Genomic DNA, 16,200 nt, shown 5'->3' on the forward strand with positions numbered 1-16,200 from the left:
ATTAATAATAAAAATAATATTTCTTGTTTTCAATATTGCAGTACAAGACTGAAAGTACATTAGTGCCACTAAAGGGAGCATTTTCCATCCATTTGCTTGCTTAACTTTTACTTTCTTTTTGTCATCAGTCACCAGGGTCTACTTTTAGTAACTGATTAGATCAGATGGATTTAGCATAATTTCTTCAATGTGAAATTACTGTTTTTCTTTGAATAAAAACAATTAAGTCGTCTTTTCAGATACACTTAAGCTAATTGCATTTCTTATATTTACTTGTGATTTTAATTAAATGTGATTTAAGTCATATCATCTTTCTTTTTTATCACTACTGCTAGCAAAATTATTAATTATAGGAAACCTGAACAATACTGGGATTTTTTCTTCTTCTGTGATGAATAGATCACATAAATGCAATCATAGTGGTGGAATGATCTATAAATTTGCAGTACTATGGGGATACTTTAAAAGAAAAAAAATGGGTAAATTAATTGACTTGAGGTTGCCTGGCTATGTGTTGTAATACATTTGGAGGAAACTAGCTTGGGGAAGGCTGGATAAGATTTTTTTCTTCCCCTCAAGAAAAAAAAATGGCAGTACATAAAGGGAAAAGAAATAAAAGTGGATTGAATGAGAATAGGAGATTTCTCTTATTCTCTTTATCTTGCAACGTATAAGACTATAAGGGTAGAATAGTGCTTGATGCTTAATGCCAAGTGAAGAAGACTAACCTAAATGATGCATATAATTTATTAATGGCTTTATTCCTCATCTTAATATATCATTGACTTTAACAAAACCTCCTTGACTTCTGTACTTGGAATAGTTTATATATGGAATTTAATTATGCCACCCCTGTAAGGCGACTCTAATATCCCTAATAAGAAACTACAATAGAGTATTTCAAATGTTGTAAAGGCATGGTCTCTGTTCCCCGTATTGTATTTTTCAAACATAATAACAAATACTTTGACCTGGATTTTGTACAGAGAAGGATGGCATCTTGGGATAGTTGTGAGAGAAGGATGGCATCTTGGGATAGTTGATACCCTGGAAATGTGCTCATGGAAATATATGATAGCTTGGGATTCAGAACAGAACAGAAAAACAGAGTTGGAAGTGACCTTGGAGGTCTTCTTATCCAACTTATCTTGATCAAGCAGGAGATCCTATATCATTTCAGACAAATGGTTGTTCAATCTCTTCTTAAAAACATCCAATGTTGGAGCATTCTCTAACTTCTAGAGATTGCTTATTGTTCTTAAGTAGCTATAGTATAAGTAAGTATCAGTTACTTATTGTCTGCCTTAAAGGTGTTCCCAACAATGTTCTACGCAGGATGTTCTAAATCTAAATTAAACTCACGTCATCACGTGATGCATTGTGACGTTTTCTCCCCTTTGCTAAACCGGGCATTGGCATGGCCAGCACATGTCGCATCCAGGCGGGCTGCGCCCTGGTCTAAATCATATTTCTTTTTCCAATCCAAGATATTTCCCTACAAAGCAGCCCTACGAGACTTCCTGTGCTGCAAAGTTTTGCTTAAAGTAGGGGAGAGAAGCCTGAAAGGAGAGATAAACTTGAACCCAGTGTCCTCACTCCTGCAAGAATATGTTTTAACATGTCAAATGTGCTGCTCTTTTAGGATCTGACCTAATTTTAGTATGCCAGAAACTAAAATTCATTTTTGTTATGTAGTTTGATTATCATCCTTTTAAAAGGACATTAGAATAAACAGTATTTGTCCATCTTTTCCCATTATGTAAATAAAGATAAATGTGAAAAGATAAAATCTGCTGTGATTACATTCAAAGTTTTTGTTGCTATTTAAGATGAATACAAATCATTCTTGGAATCTTAGCATGGCTATTGTTTCTTTGCATTGTCATTGTAAATTGTACATTCTGCACAATGAAACATGACAAGTAGACCCACACCCTGGTATTATATTCATTTCCATGCCTACGTGCTAGCATTAAATGTTACTGGATGTTTAATGAGCAGGAATATGCTCCTTGAGATTAGAATTGATTTTATGTCATCATAGAATTGAGAAATATTTGAATAACAGTGGGATCTTATGCTTATATACTCAGAGGTCAGTATCACGGAGTTTAGTTAGGCATATTCTCACTGAAACTTGAAAAGTGTGTACAAAATTGCAGATTTGAAGGCTATAACATAAATCTATCTACTTTTAAAGTGTAATTATCACAAGCAAACTCAGAAGATAAGTTTCATCTCAAAGATGAAAACAAATAATGTGTGCTAAGATTCTGTACTGACAGAGACAAGTAATTAATTATTCTAATGTCTGCTATGTAAATCTTTCAATAAGTATGCATAATATCTAGTAACAATGTTCTGTCAGTTAAAGTCTATTGATGCATGTTACTATGGTTAAGAACATGGTTAGAACTATGCAGATACAATAGTAGGACTATTAAACAAATAATTGTCTTTTATTGTCAGTGGTTTATGGGATGCAGTAAACAATCTACATCCAGCCACTTTATTGTAAGTCCCTGGCCAAGAGGAAAATTGTACAGTTAACCCTAAGCAGAGTAGTACAACATAGGAAGGGAATTCATTCCTTCCTTCTCAGTTGTTTGGGAGGGTTAACTGGGGAAAGAAAATAATTTATAATTTCCCGTGCTATTCCAGAACTTACATATGCAAATTTTTTTCAAGAAAGTATTGGCTTCATTGTACTTTTTAATTATATTTCAAGCCATTTTTAGAATGTTCTAAAGTTGCACCCGTTTTTCATACAAAACTATCAAATTGATGTTAGAGAATAATAATACGTTTCAAATGTAATTACATGCAATTTTTATTATTAATATTTAAACCAGTTAGTCTTAGAGACAAGTTCATTATCCAGATAATGTGCTAATATAAAATATCTACATAAAACTGTACAGAAGATATATTTTTTGGTCTGGGCACAAAATTTTGAGATTAAGTTTGGATTCTGTTCTTATTCAAAGCAGGCGGTAATATTTTTTTATTATTGTGATTATTGAAATTGTTCCAAATTTCTAAATAAGTCATAAGAGGATTAGGATACCAATTTACCTTTAAAGTAGGAGAGGCAAAGTGCTTTTTGAAACAAATGAGAAAAGTCAAACACTTGTTATATTCCTATTTTTTTTAATATACCTTCTGTTGGCAAGTTCCTATAATTTTCATAATAGCTACAACTAACAATAAAATCACCATTTCTAAAATTTGGAGTAAATAAAAAAGAGAAACGAAAAGATCATCTGGGTATAGATTCCTCACTGGATGTATTTATTGTTGCCTTTGGGAACCTTTCCCAGCTTATGTTGGAGGACTATTGTACAGTATACAGGTCAGTAAATGACAGCAATCTTCTAATGGCATTAGAATGTCCTGGCCTTTATGCAGTGGTTCTCCTATTTGAAAAAGTGATACCATAAAGCTTCACTAGCACCACTAGCACCAAAGAACTGATGCTCAAATCTTCTAGACCAATGGCCCCCAACCTTTTAAGCATCAGGGACTGGTTCTGTAGAGAGAGGCTTTTCTGAGGATTGGAGGGGGCATGATTTCACATGCTGTCTGCATCCCACGGATGGGGCTTCACTTGTTTGCTTGCCAGTTTCTGGCATGCCATAGCCCGGTGCTGGTCCATGGACCGGGGTTTGGGGACCCCTATTCTAGACCCCCTTCCTTTCCCAAGAAAGACAAGACAAAAATAGCCACCAGAAGAAGTCAATATGAATAAACTAAAGTCTTCCTTTCAGGCCCTTTTTTTCTGGAAAAGCTTCTAGTACCTTTCCCTTGGAAGCTCAAGACCAGGTGGGACAGGTCTTTCAGGTAGGCACTTTAGTGTCACATAAGTAAGCTCACAGAGCTCTTCCTCCACAGAGCAATACCTGGAATGCTGGTTTCCAACCCCAGATGAGACAGAACTTACAGGTAGGCAACCCAGAGTCTCATAAGCAAGCTCATTTGAGAATTCCTCATAGGCACATAACATATATTATGATATGCATTTATTTTCTCTAGTGACTAGTAAAATGAGCAAGAAATAATTAAAAGAGTACAAATAATAAGTATGCCACTTGCATGAGTTGAAACAGGTGCAAAGTAAGGGGTGTATACAAAGCAAAAAGTTGTGTTTTCAGCTCAGAAAAAAAAAACCAGTCCCACTCAGAACATACCTTAGAAGGATGATTGAGTGGATTGGGTTCTGACAAGCAAATTGAAATATCTCAAGTGTTTTGCCATCTGAACAATCTGAACTTGAAGCAATCCTTTTACTCCCTTGTTTAGTATCCTAGGTGGCGTAGTAGTCTGCGTTGAACGCTATGTACAACCCAGTGTACAGAAAAAATGATCAAGGAAATGATTTTTAATTTTTTCTTCAACATTATAATAATTTCCAAAGCAAATTGTGTAAGCAACAGTTGTTTCAATGCTTTCTGTAGCCAGTGCTTGCACAATAGCCACAGAACTGATCTCAGCAAAGGAGTGACACCAGTAGATGAATTTCAGCACAACCCATTTATCACCCTCCAAACTGCCACCAGGCACTCTCAGTTTATCAAAACATTCATTAATTGGCACTGATGACTTGGCTAGGCCCCATCACTAACTCACTGAACTTACATAGTGTGTGTGTGTGTGTGTGTGTGTGTGTGTGTGTGTGTGTGTGTGTGTCTGAGAGTCTACTGACTACCTTCTATCGGAGTTCAATTGAGAGTATATTATCCTACTGTCTCTGTGTATGGTTCTCGAGCTGCACAGTGGCAGAGAAAAAGGCAATTCAGAGGGTGATCAAGACGGCCCAAAACATCATTGGCTGCTCACTCCCTCTTTGGAAGAACTGTATAGGAATAGATGTAAGAGGAAGATACTTAATATATTGAATGACTCCTCTCATCCGGGACATCAGCTCTTTGAACTATTACCACCGAGAAGGAGATTTAGGGTATTAAGAACAATGACGACCAGATTTAAGAACAGTTTTTATCCAAGTGCAGTTTTGAGTTTGAATGCAGGGTCATAAGATTTTTGTGGAATTTAAATGGCTGAGAGTAATGGGGTATTTACATTTTTAAATTGCATAGAGATTATTGTATGGTTGGTTGTGTTTAGTTCAATTTTTTTCTTTTAGTGGTGTTTGTCCAGTTTTACTTTGTGGAAGAGCACCTCATTTCGTTGCACCCGCTTGCGAGTGTAATGACAAATAAATTCTTATGTCTTATGTCACAACAGCAAAATATGTTTTTTTCCTTACATAATATTTCTGTAAAGCTCCACATATAACTAAAGCAATGTAGTGCTTGTAGTTGACAGCGTGAAAACTGAAAAGCAGAACAATATTATCTGTACAACACACACACACACACACACACACACACACACACACACACACACTATGTAAGTTCAGTGAGTTAGTGATGGGGCCTAGCCAAGTCATCAGTGCCAATTAATGAATGTTTTGATAAACTGAGAGTGCCTGGTGGCAGTTTGGAGGGTGAGGGTAGGGTGTGATACTTAATCACCCTCAATTGGCTATTTAAAAAGTCCAATAGCCAATATGTACATGTACCAGGAAAATGATATGCACTGTCTGCCAATATGTTACAATAATTTAATTGAATCCTCTCAAATAAAGAACCACTTCTTATTTGGGAGCATATTTGAGGGAATTGAGGGAACTAAATGTAGAAGCATAATTAAAGGTAAATGAAAAGCACAAGAGGGATAGGAATCCCTTTCCTATTTTATTTCTTTCCTCTTAATCTAATGAATTTTAACTAATGAATTAACTAATGAATTAACCTACACAGTATAATTAACTTTGGAGCATAAGACAGGAGGGCAATTGTCTAGGCAAGCAACAGTATATTCATCTATGAATTTCAGTCTGAAAAGCTGACTACAGTCTTTAACTTCTCTCTCCATTCCAGGAGCAACATTCCAAAGTGGCTTCAAATCTTTTGAGCATGTGACTTTCACTCTATCTTATCCTCTCCTTAAGTAGTTTGCCTATTATTTTATTATCTATGCACTTTCCAGATCTCATGTCTCTAACAGTCCAAATATGGTATACTGGAGCACTCAAAATTTAGAACAAACCCCCCCACTTAGTTCCAAACTCTGAACAAAGCACTAGAATATGGAGTGTTCCAAGCTAGGATACCTCTCTAATGCAAACACATGTTTCATGTTTGGATTTATTTGTTCATCAGATAATTGGGAGTAAGGTGGGATGGGGAGGGGAGACAGGCTTCCCAAATTAGGCTAATCTTGGTACAGTAACATTACAGAAGAAAATTGTCTTGGTTGATCTTCAGTCAAAAGTGATTTTTTTTTCTTGATACAGATGTTGATTTTATGGACTGAAAATCTTTTATTTTTAAGCTTAAATTTGCACAGCAGATTTCAAATGAATGGCCAAAATTTTTTTAAAAGTGTAATGTACAAAACATGTTTAGTATCACAATCTTCCCTAACATGGTATCTTCCTAAATTATGAATTATGGAAATTGTATTGCAATGTACTTGGAAGGCACTAAGTAAGGGAAGTCGGCATTAAGGAATGGTGTGGAACTATTCAGACTGTTGCATTATTTTCTTTCTTTCAGATAATATTGTTTCATACTTATAGATTCTCTGATAGAAATGATCCCAATTAAAATATGAATTCTAATGTTATGAACATTGTTGAATTAGTGTATTATCAAAGTGAAATCGATTTGTGGAGTAAATATGTGGAGTAAATCTTATCTTCCTACTACAGTGCCTCCTTCATATACTCTCTCCCATCCTGGAGGTGTCATTCCAGATCTGAGTTCATGCAAGGCCTGCAGTAGGAAGAAATAAATAGGAAAACCTTGCTATGTGTAAAAGAGATCACTTTTGGTTTGGGATTTTGCTCCCATGGCCAGGGAATTTTAGAATTAATCATTTGCTTCTGGCAATGGTAAACTCAGTTCTGCATTAAATATAAAGTAGTTTGCATGCCTAAATGTGATGCAATTATGCAAGTTGTTTCTGTTAACTACGCTGCTATGATATATTTCTTTTTCTTTCTGTTCTGTAGGTAGTCCATTCTATGATCATCCCGGTTACATTGGTATATTTTCATTTTCTATTTTCTATTATATATGTACACACCATGTAATAATTAAATGTTTGAAAGAGAAGATAGATGTTATACTCTGATGTGATTTGCATGCTGTTTAAATATCACTAGAAATATTTATAATGGGCATGATTCAGCCATGGTTAACATTTTTAGTATCATTAATTTGAACTTTGGATATCTTGATATATACTTAAACCTTTCATTAAAAATGATGGTGCTATCATGTTGACTTCTCTAAATCAGAATAATTTTTACAAATGAAGGTGAATATGCATGTCCCAGGATAATGTTGCAGGATCCAATCTGGGTCGGTCACCGGGAATAGAGGTTTTATCTTCTGAGCTTTCAGACTTGGGCTGGAGCCCATCTTCAGGGAACTTCTTTCTAGCCAGAGATTGAGGAAAGTTCCTTGAAGATGGGCTCCAGCATAAGTCCGAAAATTTGGAAGACAAAATCTCTGGCCCCAGTGACCGACCCAGATTGGATCCTGAAGAATAGTTTTATTCATTATATTTATTTAAAATGTCATGACATCACCAGTGGTTCACTTCGGAATGCTTTGGCAGTCAATATAATTATGCAGTAATAATAAATTCATTGTGATAACAATAGTAAAAAAAAAACCCATTCCAGTGAACATTTAGTGTTCATAGAAAGGTCATGTAATTTTTATTTTTTATATATATTTTGATCAATCTGGACAACAAATCTTGTTTTATTTTTGAGATCTTAATGCCCTTCAACCCAAAGAGAAATCATACTGAATTAGATGAGATAATCCATTTTTATTTGTTGTTATTAATTTCAGTTCACAATATGGAACAAAAATTGTACAACGTATAGTGATATATCCAGTGTTATTGATAAATTACAAATGAATCTATTTTTCAGAGCATTGTTTAAATTTCAAGGTGCTTTGAATTTTCAGTTTTTTTATACAAATTTTGTCCGGTAACTTTATTATCATTCTCTGTATATAAAGTTAAGGCTTCAATCCTATACATTTTTATCTGTAAGTAGGGCTTTTTTAAGATATAGGATAAACTTCACTTACTGAGAAATGGCAGGAATATCTAAGCTAGTGGAATTATTTTAAAGAACACTAAATAGTTCTCAATTAGCTTTGGAATCCATAATTTTATTTACTTGATTTGTGAGATACAGACTTAACTGACTCATCATTAAACTGGACTGTTTCATAAGATCAATAAACTATTTTTTCTTTCACATGCCTTTATATTAATATAATTACTATGAAAAAATGTAATACAGCATATTTACAATCCTATCAAATTACCTACTAACTGAAGGAAAACTCAGTTTTCCTTCAAGAAAAACATATACACTGTTTTGGTCCTTTAACTATGAACCTTTATGGCTTTAACTATTTTAACAGCCCGAGAAATGTCATCTTTGGGGCAGTTTATAAATTATTTTAATGATTAAAGTAGAGTATAGTAGCCATGCACGTTAAATATTAGCCAGTATTATATATTTCTAGATACTTGATACACTGCTCAAAAAAATAAAGGGAACACTTAAACAACACAATGTAACTCCAAGTCACACTTCTGTGAAATCAAACTGTCCACTTAGGTAGCAACACTGATTGACAATCAGTTTCACATGCTGTTGTGCAAATGGAATAGACAACAGGTGGAAAGCATAGGCAGTTAGCAAGACATCCCCAATAAAGGAGTGGTTCTGCAGGTAGTGACCACAGACCACTTCTCAGTTCCTATGCTTTCTGGCTGATAGTTTGGTCACTTTTGAATGCTGGCGGTGCTGTCACTCTAGTGGAAGCATGAGACGGAGCATGACATAAGTGGCTCAGGTAGTGCAGCTCATCCAGGATGGCACATCAATGCGGGCTGTGGCAAGAAGGTTTGCTGTGTCTGTCAGCGTAGTGTCCAGAGCATGGAGGCGCTACCAGGATACAGGCCAGTACATCAGGAGACATGGAGGAGGCCGTAGGAGGGCAACAACCCAGCATCAGGACTGCTACCTCCACCTTTCTGCAAGGAGGGACAGGAGGAGCACTGCCAGAGTCCTGCAAAATGACCTCCAGTGGGCCACAAATGTGCATGTGGCTGCTCAAACAGTCAGAAACAGACTCCATGGGGGTGATTTGAGGGCCCGACATTCACAGGTGGGGGGGTTGTACTTACAGCCCAACACCATGCAGGACATTTGGCATTTGCCAGAGAACACCAAGATTGGCCCTGTGCTCTTCACAGATGAAAGCAGGTTCACACTGAGCACATGTGACAGACATGACAGGGTCTGGAGACATGACAGGGTCTGGAGACGTGGAGAACGTTCTGCTGCCTGCAACATCCTCTAGCATGACCGGTTTGGCAGTGGGTCAGTAATAGTGTGGGGTGGCATTTCTTTAGGGGGCCGCACAGCCCTCCGTGTGCTCACCAGAGGTAGCCTAACTGCCATTAGGTACCGAGATGAGATCCTCAGACCCCTTGTGAGACCATATGCTGGTGCAGTTGGCCCTGGGTTCCTCCTAATGCAAGACAATGCTAGACCTTATGTGGCTGGAGTGTGTCAGCAGTTCCTGCAAGAAGAAGGCATTGATGCTATGGACTGGCCCACCCGTTCCCCAGACCTGAATCCAATTGAGCACATCTAGGACATCATGTCTCGCTCCATCCACCAATGCCATGTTGCCCCACAGACTGTCCAGGAGTTGGGGGATGCTTTAGTCCAGGTGTGGGAGGAGATCCCTCAGGAGACCATCCACCACCTCATCAGGAGCATGCCCAGGTGTTGTAGGGAGGTCATACAGGCACGTGGAGGCCACACACACTACTGAGCCTCATTTTGACTTGTTTTAAGGACATTACATCAAAGTTGGATCAGCCTGTAGTGTTTTTTTCCACTTTAATTTTGAGTGTAACTCCAAATTCAGACCTCCATGGGTTGCTAAATTTGATTTCCATTGATAATTTTTGTGTGATTTTGTTGTCAGCACATTCAACTATGTAATGAACAAAGTATTTAATAAGAATATTTCATTCATTCAGATCTAGGATGTCTTATTTTTTGTGTTCCCTTTATTTTTTTGAGCAGTGTATTTCTAGATACTTGGTATTTTTAGTGTGGTGAAACATGCTTTCATATTGTTTGTACAAAAAATAGGAAAGACTCAAACTGAAATCTAAAGTTTTCTTATTAGAAGAGGAGAGCAAAAGAGAAAATGGTTGGAATCTAATGTTTGTTTGGATTTACACAGGGCTGATATCACATTCAGTCCTATTAGGTAGAAGCTCAGTTAGTTTCACCGACTTCTTTTTCTTCCTCCTTCCCACCCCCTCCCCAGACTGTCAAAAGTTATATTAAAATAATTGCCAGTGATACAAATCAACTTGCTAAAGGATAAATGATAGGGAACAAGATCTTTCAGAAAAGTCAAAATATTTTATATAGTTTAGGAGAAGAATGACATTGCTTAAAGTGATTCTCTAATAATAAAACAAAGAACTCATATGAGTAAAATTATTATTTTTGCTTGCTCAATTTCTAGTATTAGATCTGGATACATCATTCCCTCCCACCCCAAAAGTCATTAAAATTACATAAAAGAGTGAACTCAAGCGGTATAATTTTAAAAGTGTTACATAAATTTTTTTTTGCATGGTACCACCTGGTACAAAGTGAAACTAAATATTCCCTTCAATGTTTATATAATTACACTGAACGTTCTACCTGATGATCCTTTATTTTTAGTTTTCAGAATTGGCTCAATCCATATGATCATATATTTCTCTTTGCCCTTTATATTTTGGGTTCATATAAAGTAATGTAACCATTTCCTATTTGTGTCATTCCTTTATAACTCCTATAATTTCTAGGAAGACACTTATTGGAGAAAATTTATATACAGGCAGTCCTCGACTTACAACAGCTCATTTAGTAGCCTTTCAAAGTTACAACAGCACTGAAAAAAAGTGACTTATAACCATTTTTCACACTTAAGAGCGTTGCAACATCCCCATAGTCTTCTGATCAAAATTCAGGGGCTTGGCCACTGACTCACATTTGTGACAGTTGCAGTGTCCTGGTGTCATGTGATCACCTTTTGCAACCTTCTGAGAAGCAAAGTCAATGGAGAAGTCACTTAACAACCATAACTAACTAACTGACTGACTGACTGACTGACTAACTAACTAACTAACTAACTTAACTACAGTGATTCACTTAACAAATGTAGCAAGAAAAGTCATAAAATGGGGCAAAACTCACTTAACAAATTGCTCACTTAGCAACATATATTTTGGGCATACATTGTGGTCGAGGACTGCATTAAAAAAATTGAGGACTGTATTAAAAACAATGAAGAATGGCAGTTTGATGGAACAGTAAAATCACTAATGTGCCACAGAAACTTCATTTGCATCTTGCTTTTGAATTTATGACTTTCTTGAACCTTTAGAGGAATTATGCTTGCTAATTAAGCCGGTCAGGATATACTCTTTGCAAGTGGCTTTAACAATGTTTGCATGTTTTCATTTTAAAATACATATAGGTCATGGGCTGAATTTCTGACTTCTAATTTTGGAAGGCTAGGCTGAAAGCCTTTTCCTTTATAAAAGGAACTTTTCACCAGTTTCCACTCTGGTGTAGTCAGATAGGGTAATCTGCCTAATACCATCAGGAACGGATTGGCTTAAAACAATCCTAGTAGAGACAATACTGGAAATCAATCCTTCTTTCCCCTTCCTCCCTGTTAATACTTTAGGATCTTTACTACCAAATAAAAATCTCCAAAATGCAAATATTGCTCTGCAGATATAAGCCTGCAATGGCCAACACATCTATGTAGATTCAAAACACCTGAAGTCACCAGATTGCAGAAGGTTGATTTATTCTCTACACCAAAGGAAGAGCTAAGAAATGTTTTCTTTGGAAGATGTGTACAGTGCCATACTTCTCAACTGCTTGATATCCAAGTCACATCACAGTATTACAATGAATTTTGCAGGAATCAAAACCATTTCTATCCTGCTTGGAGGATTAAATAATTAATCCTGACTTTAAACCGTTAGCATTTCTCAAAAGGTAGCATTATTCCTCCCTATATTGTTATTATTCCGACCCATCTAGCACCAGGGAGAGACCAATTTGTGAATTTTGTTTCTCTCAAGTTCTCATTTGTGCAGCCTTAATTTTTTTCATCACATTTCTGTATCAGTTATAGAAGATTAATGCAACCATTATTGAAGAGCTTTTCAAAACTATTATTCTTTTGTCCTTCCAAATTCTTACATGAATTAAATTGTTTCTGTATTGCATGGACTGTTAGTTGGAAGTTAGCTTTTTTGCTAGTCTGGAATGTTTCTGCATTATGCAATAATTTAAATTAATAGATTTTGTTGATATTTCATCTTAAAACCTTTCCAGATTTACTACATTAAAAATATTCCCACATCTATTAAAATATTTGTATTTCACTTGAAAATAGTTCCTTTTTCAGATTTAAAGTTACACACAGAACCCATAAACAATGGGAGACCAGAAGCATCAGAGAAAGCTAGGGAATTTCAATTGTGTCAGGCACTCATGGATGTTTCAACAGCTTTTTTACATATATTCTAACTTTGTCTAGTATTCTGTCCCACAGTACATATGAATGTAGCTTTTCTCCTTCCCTTTAAATATCTGCACATCTTCCGTTATTTTCCGTAATCTTCATTCTGACTTTATGCACTACAGTCCTAAACAAGTCATATAGCAACGTGGCAAATAAGTAGAATTGAACAGTGTGTTCCTAAATCTTTGCAAACGTTAATTGTACGTGTTTAGATTTTTTAGCAGACACACACTTTTTTTTTACAATACTTAAAAGAAAATAAATATGTTCTTTCTCTTAGAAGATTATGGAACACCAACAAATGATTTTGAAGACACTACAAATAATAGTAACCAAGTTACTTCTACGGATGTGTCAAACAAAGACAATGAAGATAGCATCACTGTAAGTATAAACATCATTTCCTGGTTTGAAATCACAATAGACTTTCTGAGTAAGAATCTAGGCCAAGGATATTTTAGCTTGCAACAAGACATTATTTTGCATGTACCCTGGAGCTTTTAGCTGTGGTTTTATAATGCGAAGCAATTTTTTAAGGACAAGCTGGTCAAATTTAGACATAACATTATTTACATAATTTGATTCATACATTTCAGCTGATACTAGGAAATGGTGGCTCCCAAGCCACAAGAATGCAGCTTTCATTTACACATTGAACTTGTTTTCTTTAGCATGAAAAATAAAGCATAATGCTAACTGAAAGGCTGCAGTGCACCCTGAAATAATTGAAATGACTAGAAAGTTGGCACATCATGGTTTAAAATCACGTTCACATTTCCTTCATTTGATTTTCTGCAGCATTGTGTCTTCCTCCTGAGCTCAAATTACACTTATTAGTAAGCTCGGAGTTCTGGTACTTGTAGCCCAAGCACATTGAGAAGATGCCAAGTTAGAGAAGCTATGTAAGCACTGAAGTTCTAGTCCTGCCTTAGGCACAATAATAGCAAGATGTCTTTGGGCCAGTCACTTTCTCTCAGCCCTGGAAAGGAGGCAATGGCAAATTACTTCTGAAAATTTTTGCCAAGGAAACTGCAGGGACTTGTTGAGGCAGTCTCTGATAACCAGACATGGAAGAAACCTCCCACCAATCCACTACTACTATATGTTTAAGAATGTTGCCAATGTATTAATATTAACAGCTAATAATCTAATTAATATTTTTAGAACAGTGAAACCTGGAAAAATTGTGCAGTTTGATTTATTGTTGCTTGTTTTTTTTTCTTAGGTGTATGTTGTAGTGGGGATTGCTGCATTGGTGTGCACTGGCTTAGTTATTATGCTCATTATTCTCAAGTTTGGAAGACATTCTAAGTTTGGAATGAAAGGTAAGACGACTGCTTTTAATTCTTCTTTCCATATGTTTCTCTGCTGGTTGTTTTGTGTAATTATTTAGACAATTACAGGTATACATTTTCATTCTCTTATTCAAAATGGTTATTCAAATTGTTTAAATATGTAAAGGTAATAGTGCAACATTTCTATTGAATTCTGTGATTTGCAGTAGATTGATGCATGGTAATTGTTTCTGACATACAGAAATTAATTTACATGCAATGCAGGTTCTACCTCACTTGATACATAGTACTATGTTTTGCAAGAAATATTAGTTATTTTATTTTTGAAGAACTTTTCATATGAAGTCTGGGGATTTCAAATGGGACCAAGCTCCTTTACCTCAACATTTTTTCAACACCTCTCCCACTTCAATATATTTTCCTCACTGACCAACTTGTCAATGACCATGTTTCTTCTCCTTGCTAACCAGCATTGGTTTTTATCCATGGATCCTTAAGATAAGGGCATGAAGTCCTATCTTCAGTTCTAAATGACTATACAATTCTGATCTGATTACATTCCTCCAAGAAAGTAGGTATTGTTTAATTCCTAAAATAGACTGAATTGCTATCTAAGAGAGTTGTCCCACTGTAAAAAAGTGTAAGTATAGATAAAAGAAGTAGCATCTCTTTATATGCAAAGAATATACTTTGCAGAAAGAATCTGTTTTAGGTCATTCTTTCACCAGTTTTCTTATCATAATGCGCCTTTTTGCCTTTATGTAAAGTGAGTTTTAGATAAAAAAGAAAAACATTTTTATTCTCAAGGCTGCAATGAAAGTCAAACTACCCTGATATTCCTGTGGTGATAAAATCAGCTGAAAAACCACATTGTTGTTCATGCAAGTTCTTTACTTAAAATGGTTGTACCCAGAACAGAGCAGCAGTTCCTGCATGATAGATGGTCCAGTGAAAATTGGCTTTAATTCGTGGACCAGAGAAGAAATTACTGAGGAAAGGGGGTGCAGAGAAGCTGCAGACACCACATCTAAAGTCAAGATCTTAGCCTAGGTCAGTGGATCTTAAGCTGGGTATATTCTGGGGGTAATTTGCAATTGCTAATTGCTGGTTTTTAAGTCAAGGATCCAATTTGAGACTACCATTGCTAGGATGCTTGTGAAAATAACAAGAATTTATTTTTTTCCTGCGGTAATGACATTATTCAAGCCCAGAAAAAAGATATTTGCCTGAAACAGTTTAAGAACCACTGTTCTAAGTAATTCTTTCAGGAATCTGTAAGGATATATGTAGTAAAACTATATTTGTGATTGTTGAAGTTAACAACATAATGTTACATCTGGAAAGATTTACAGTATTTCATCCATCGAGAAGATGTGAGCTAAGGTTAAATATTCTAAAGGTTAAATATTGCAGAACATAGAATCCTGTTTCTTTTTCATTTTTCTTCATGGCTGATTCCTTTCCCTTCAATGCTTCAGGGTCATTTCACAACATGTCACTTTTTAGCTCATTGTGGTTACTTTGAATAAATAAGAAGAGAAATAGAACTTTGAGTGGATGTTTCAGAAGACAGACTCTTGGGTATCATCATGTCAACTGAGCACATTCTAATTCTGTGTCTTTTGTAAGTGTTCCTTGACTCTCTGTCTCTATCTCTTCCCCATTCCACTCACACACACACACACACACACACATATTTATATATATTTATGTACACTTATATACATATTCTTAGAACTTTATATTAGAAAAACAGATGGAAATGGGTGAATGAATTGTATCTTTTTCTTAATAAAAATAATGATTACTCATTTTCATGTATACTGCATTCATTCCAGAGGTGGTATTCAGCAGGTTCTGACTAGTTCTGGAGAACTGGTAGCGGAAATTTTGAGTAGTTTGGAGAACCAGCACATATCACCTATGACTGGAGATTTTACAGTATCCTTCCCCTGCCCTGTCCACCAAGCCACACCTACAGAACCAGTAGTAAACTTTTTTGAATCCCACCACTGATTCATTCCCACATTTCCAGAAAGCAAGGTTATAATTAAGCCTTGGCTATTGTTCCAGAAGGGCTTGGAATGTGTGAGAACACATTAAAAGAGGCTCTTTTCAGATCCTTAAAACATCACTATCTTTTCTCCTGGCTTGAATGGCTGTTTGTGACGTTGCTTGGG

The 16,200-nt window shown here is 36.0% G+C and overlaps 1 protein-coding gene across 13 annotated transcripts in view; it reads left to right on the forward strand.

Moving 5' to 3' along the window:
- The window catches only part of NTRK2 (neurotrophic receptor tyrosine kinase 2), a 197,258-nt gene that overhangs the window by 56,703 nt on the left and 124,355 nt on the right, over positions 1-16,200 (forward strand). For 5 of the 13 annotated variants that reach the window (XM_087957874.1, XM_087957872.1, XM_087957878.1 and 2 more), the window contains exons 10-13: positions 3,892-3,942; positions 7,079-7,111; positions 13,006-13,109; positions 13,951-14,050. In XM_087957874.1, the coding sequence (XP_087814000.1) occupies positions 3,892-3,942; positions 7,079-7,111; positions 13,006-13,109; positions 13,951-14,050 (288 nt within the window). The remainder of the gene's footprint in view (positions 1-3,891; positions 3,943-7,078; positions 7,112-13,005; positions 13,110-13,950; positions 14,051-16,200) is intronic. The other 8 variants (XM_087957879.1, XM_087957882.1, XM_087957885.1 and 5 more) reach the window with 3 other exon arrangements.

This window comes from Notechis scutatus, chromosome 2, assembly GCF_049901735.1.
Source record: "Notechis scutatus isolate UNSWTSFEM ecotype Mainland chromosome 2, rNotScu1.2, whole genome shotgun sequence".
NCBI classification, from domain to species: Eukaryota; Metazoa; Chordata; class Lepidosauria; order Squamata; family Elapidae; genus Notechis; species Notechis scutatus.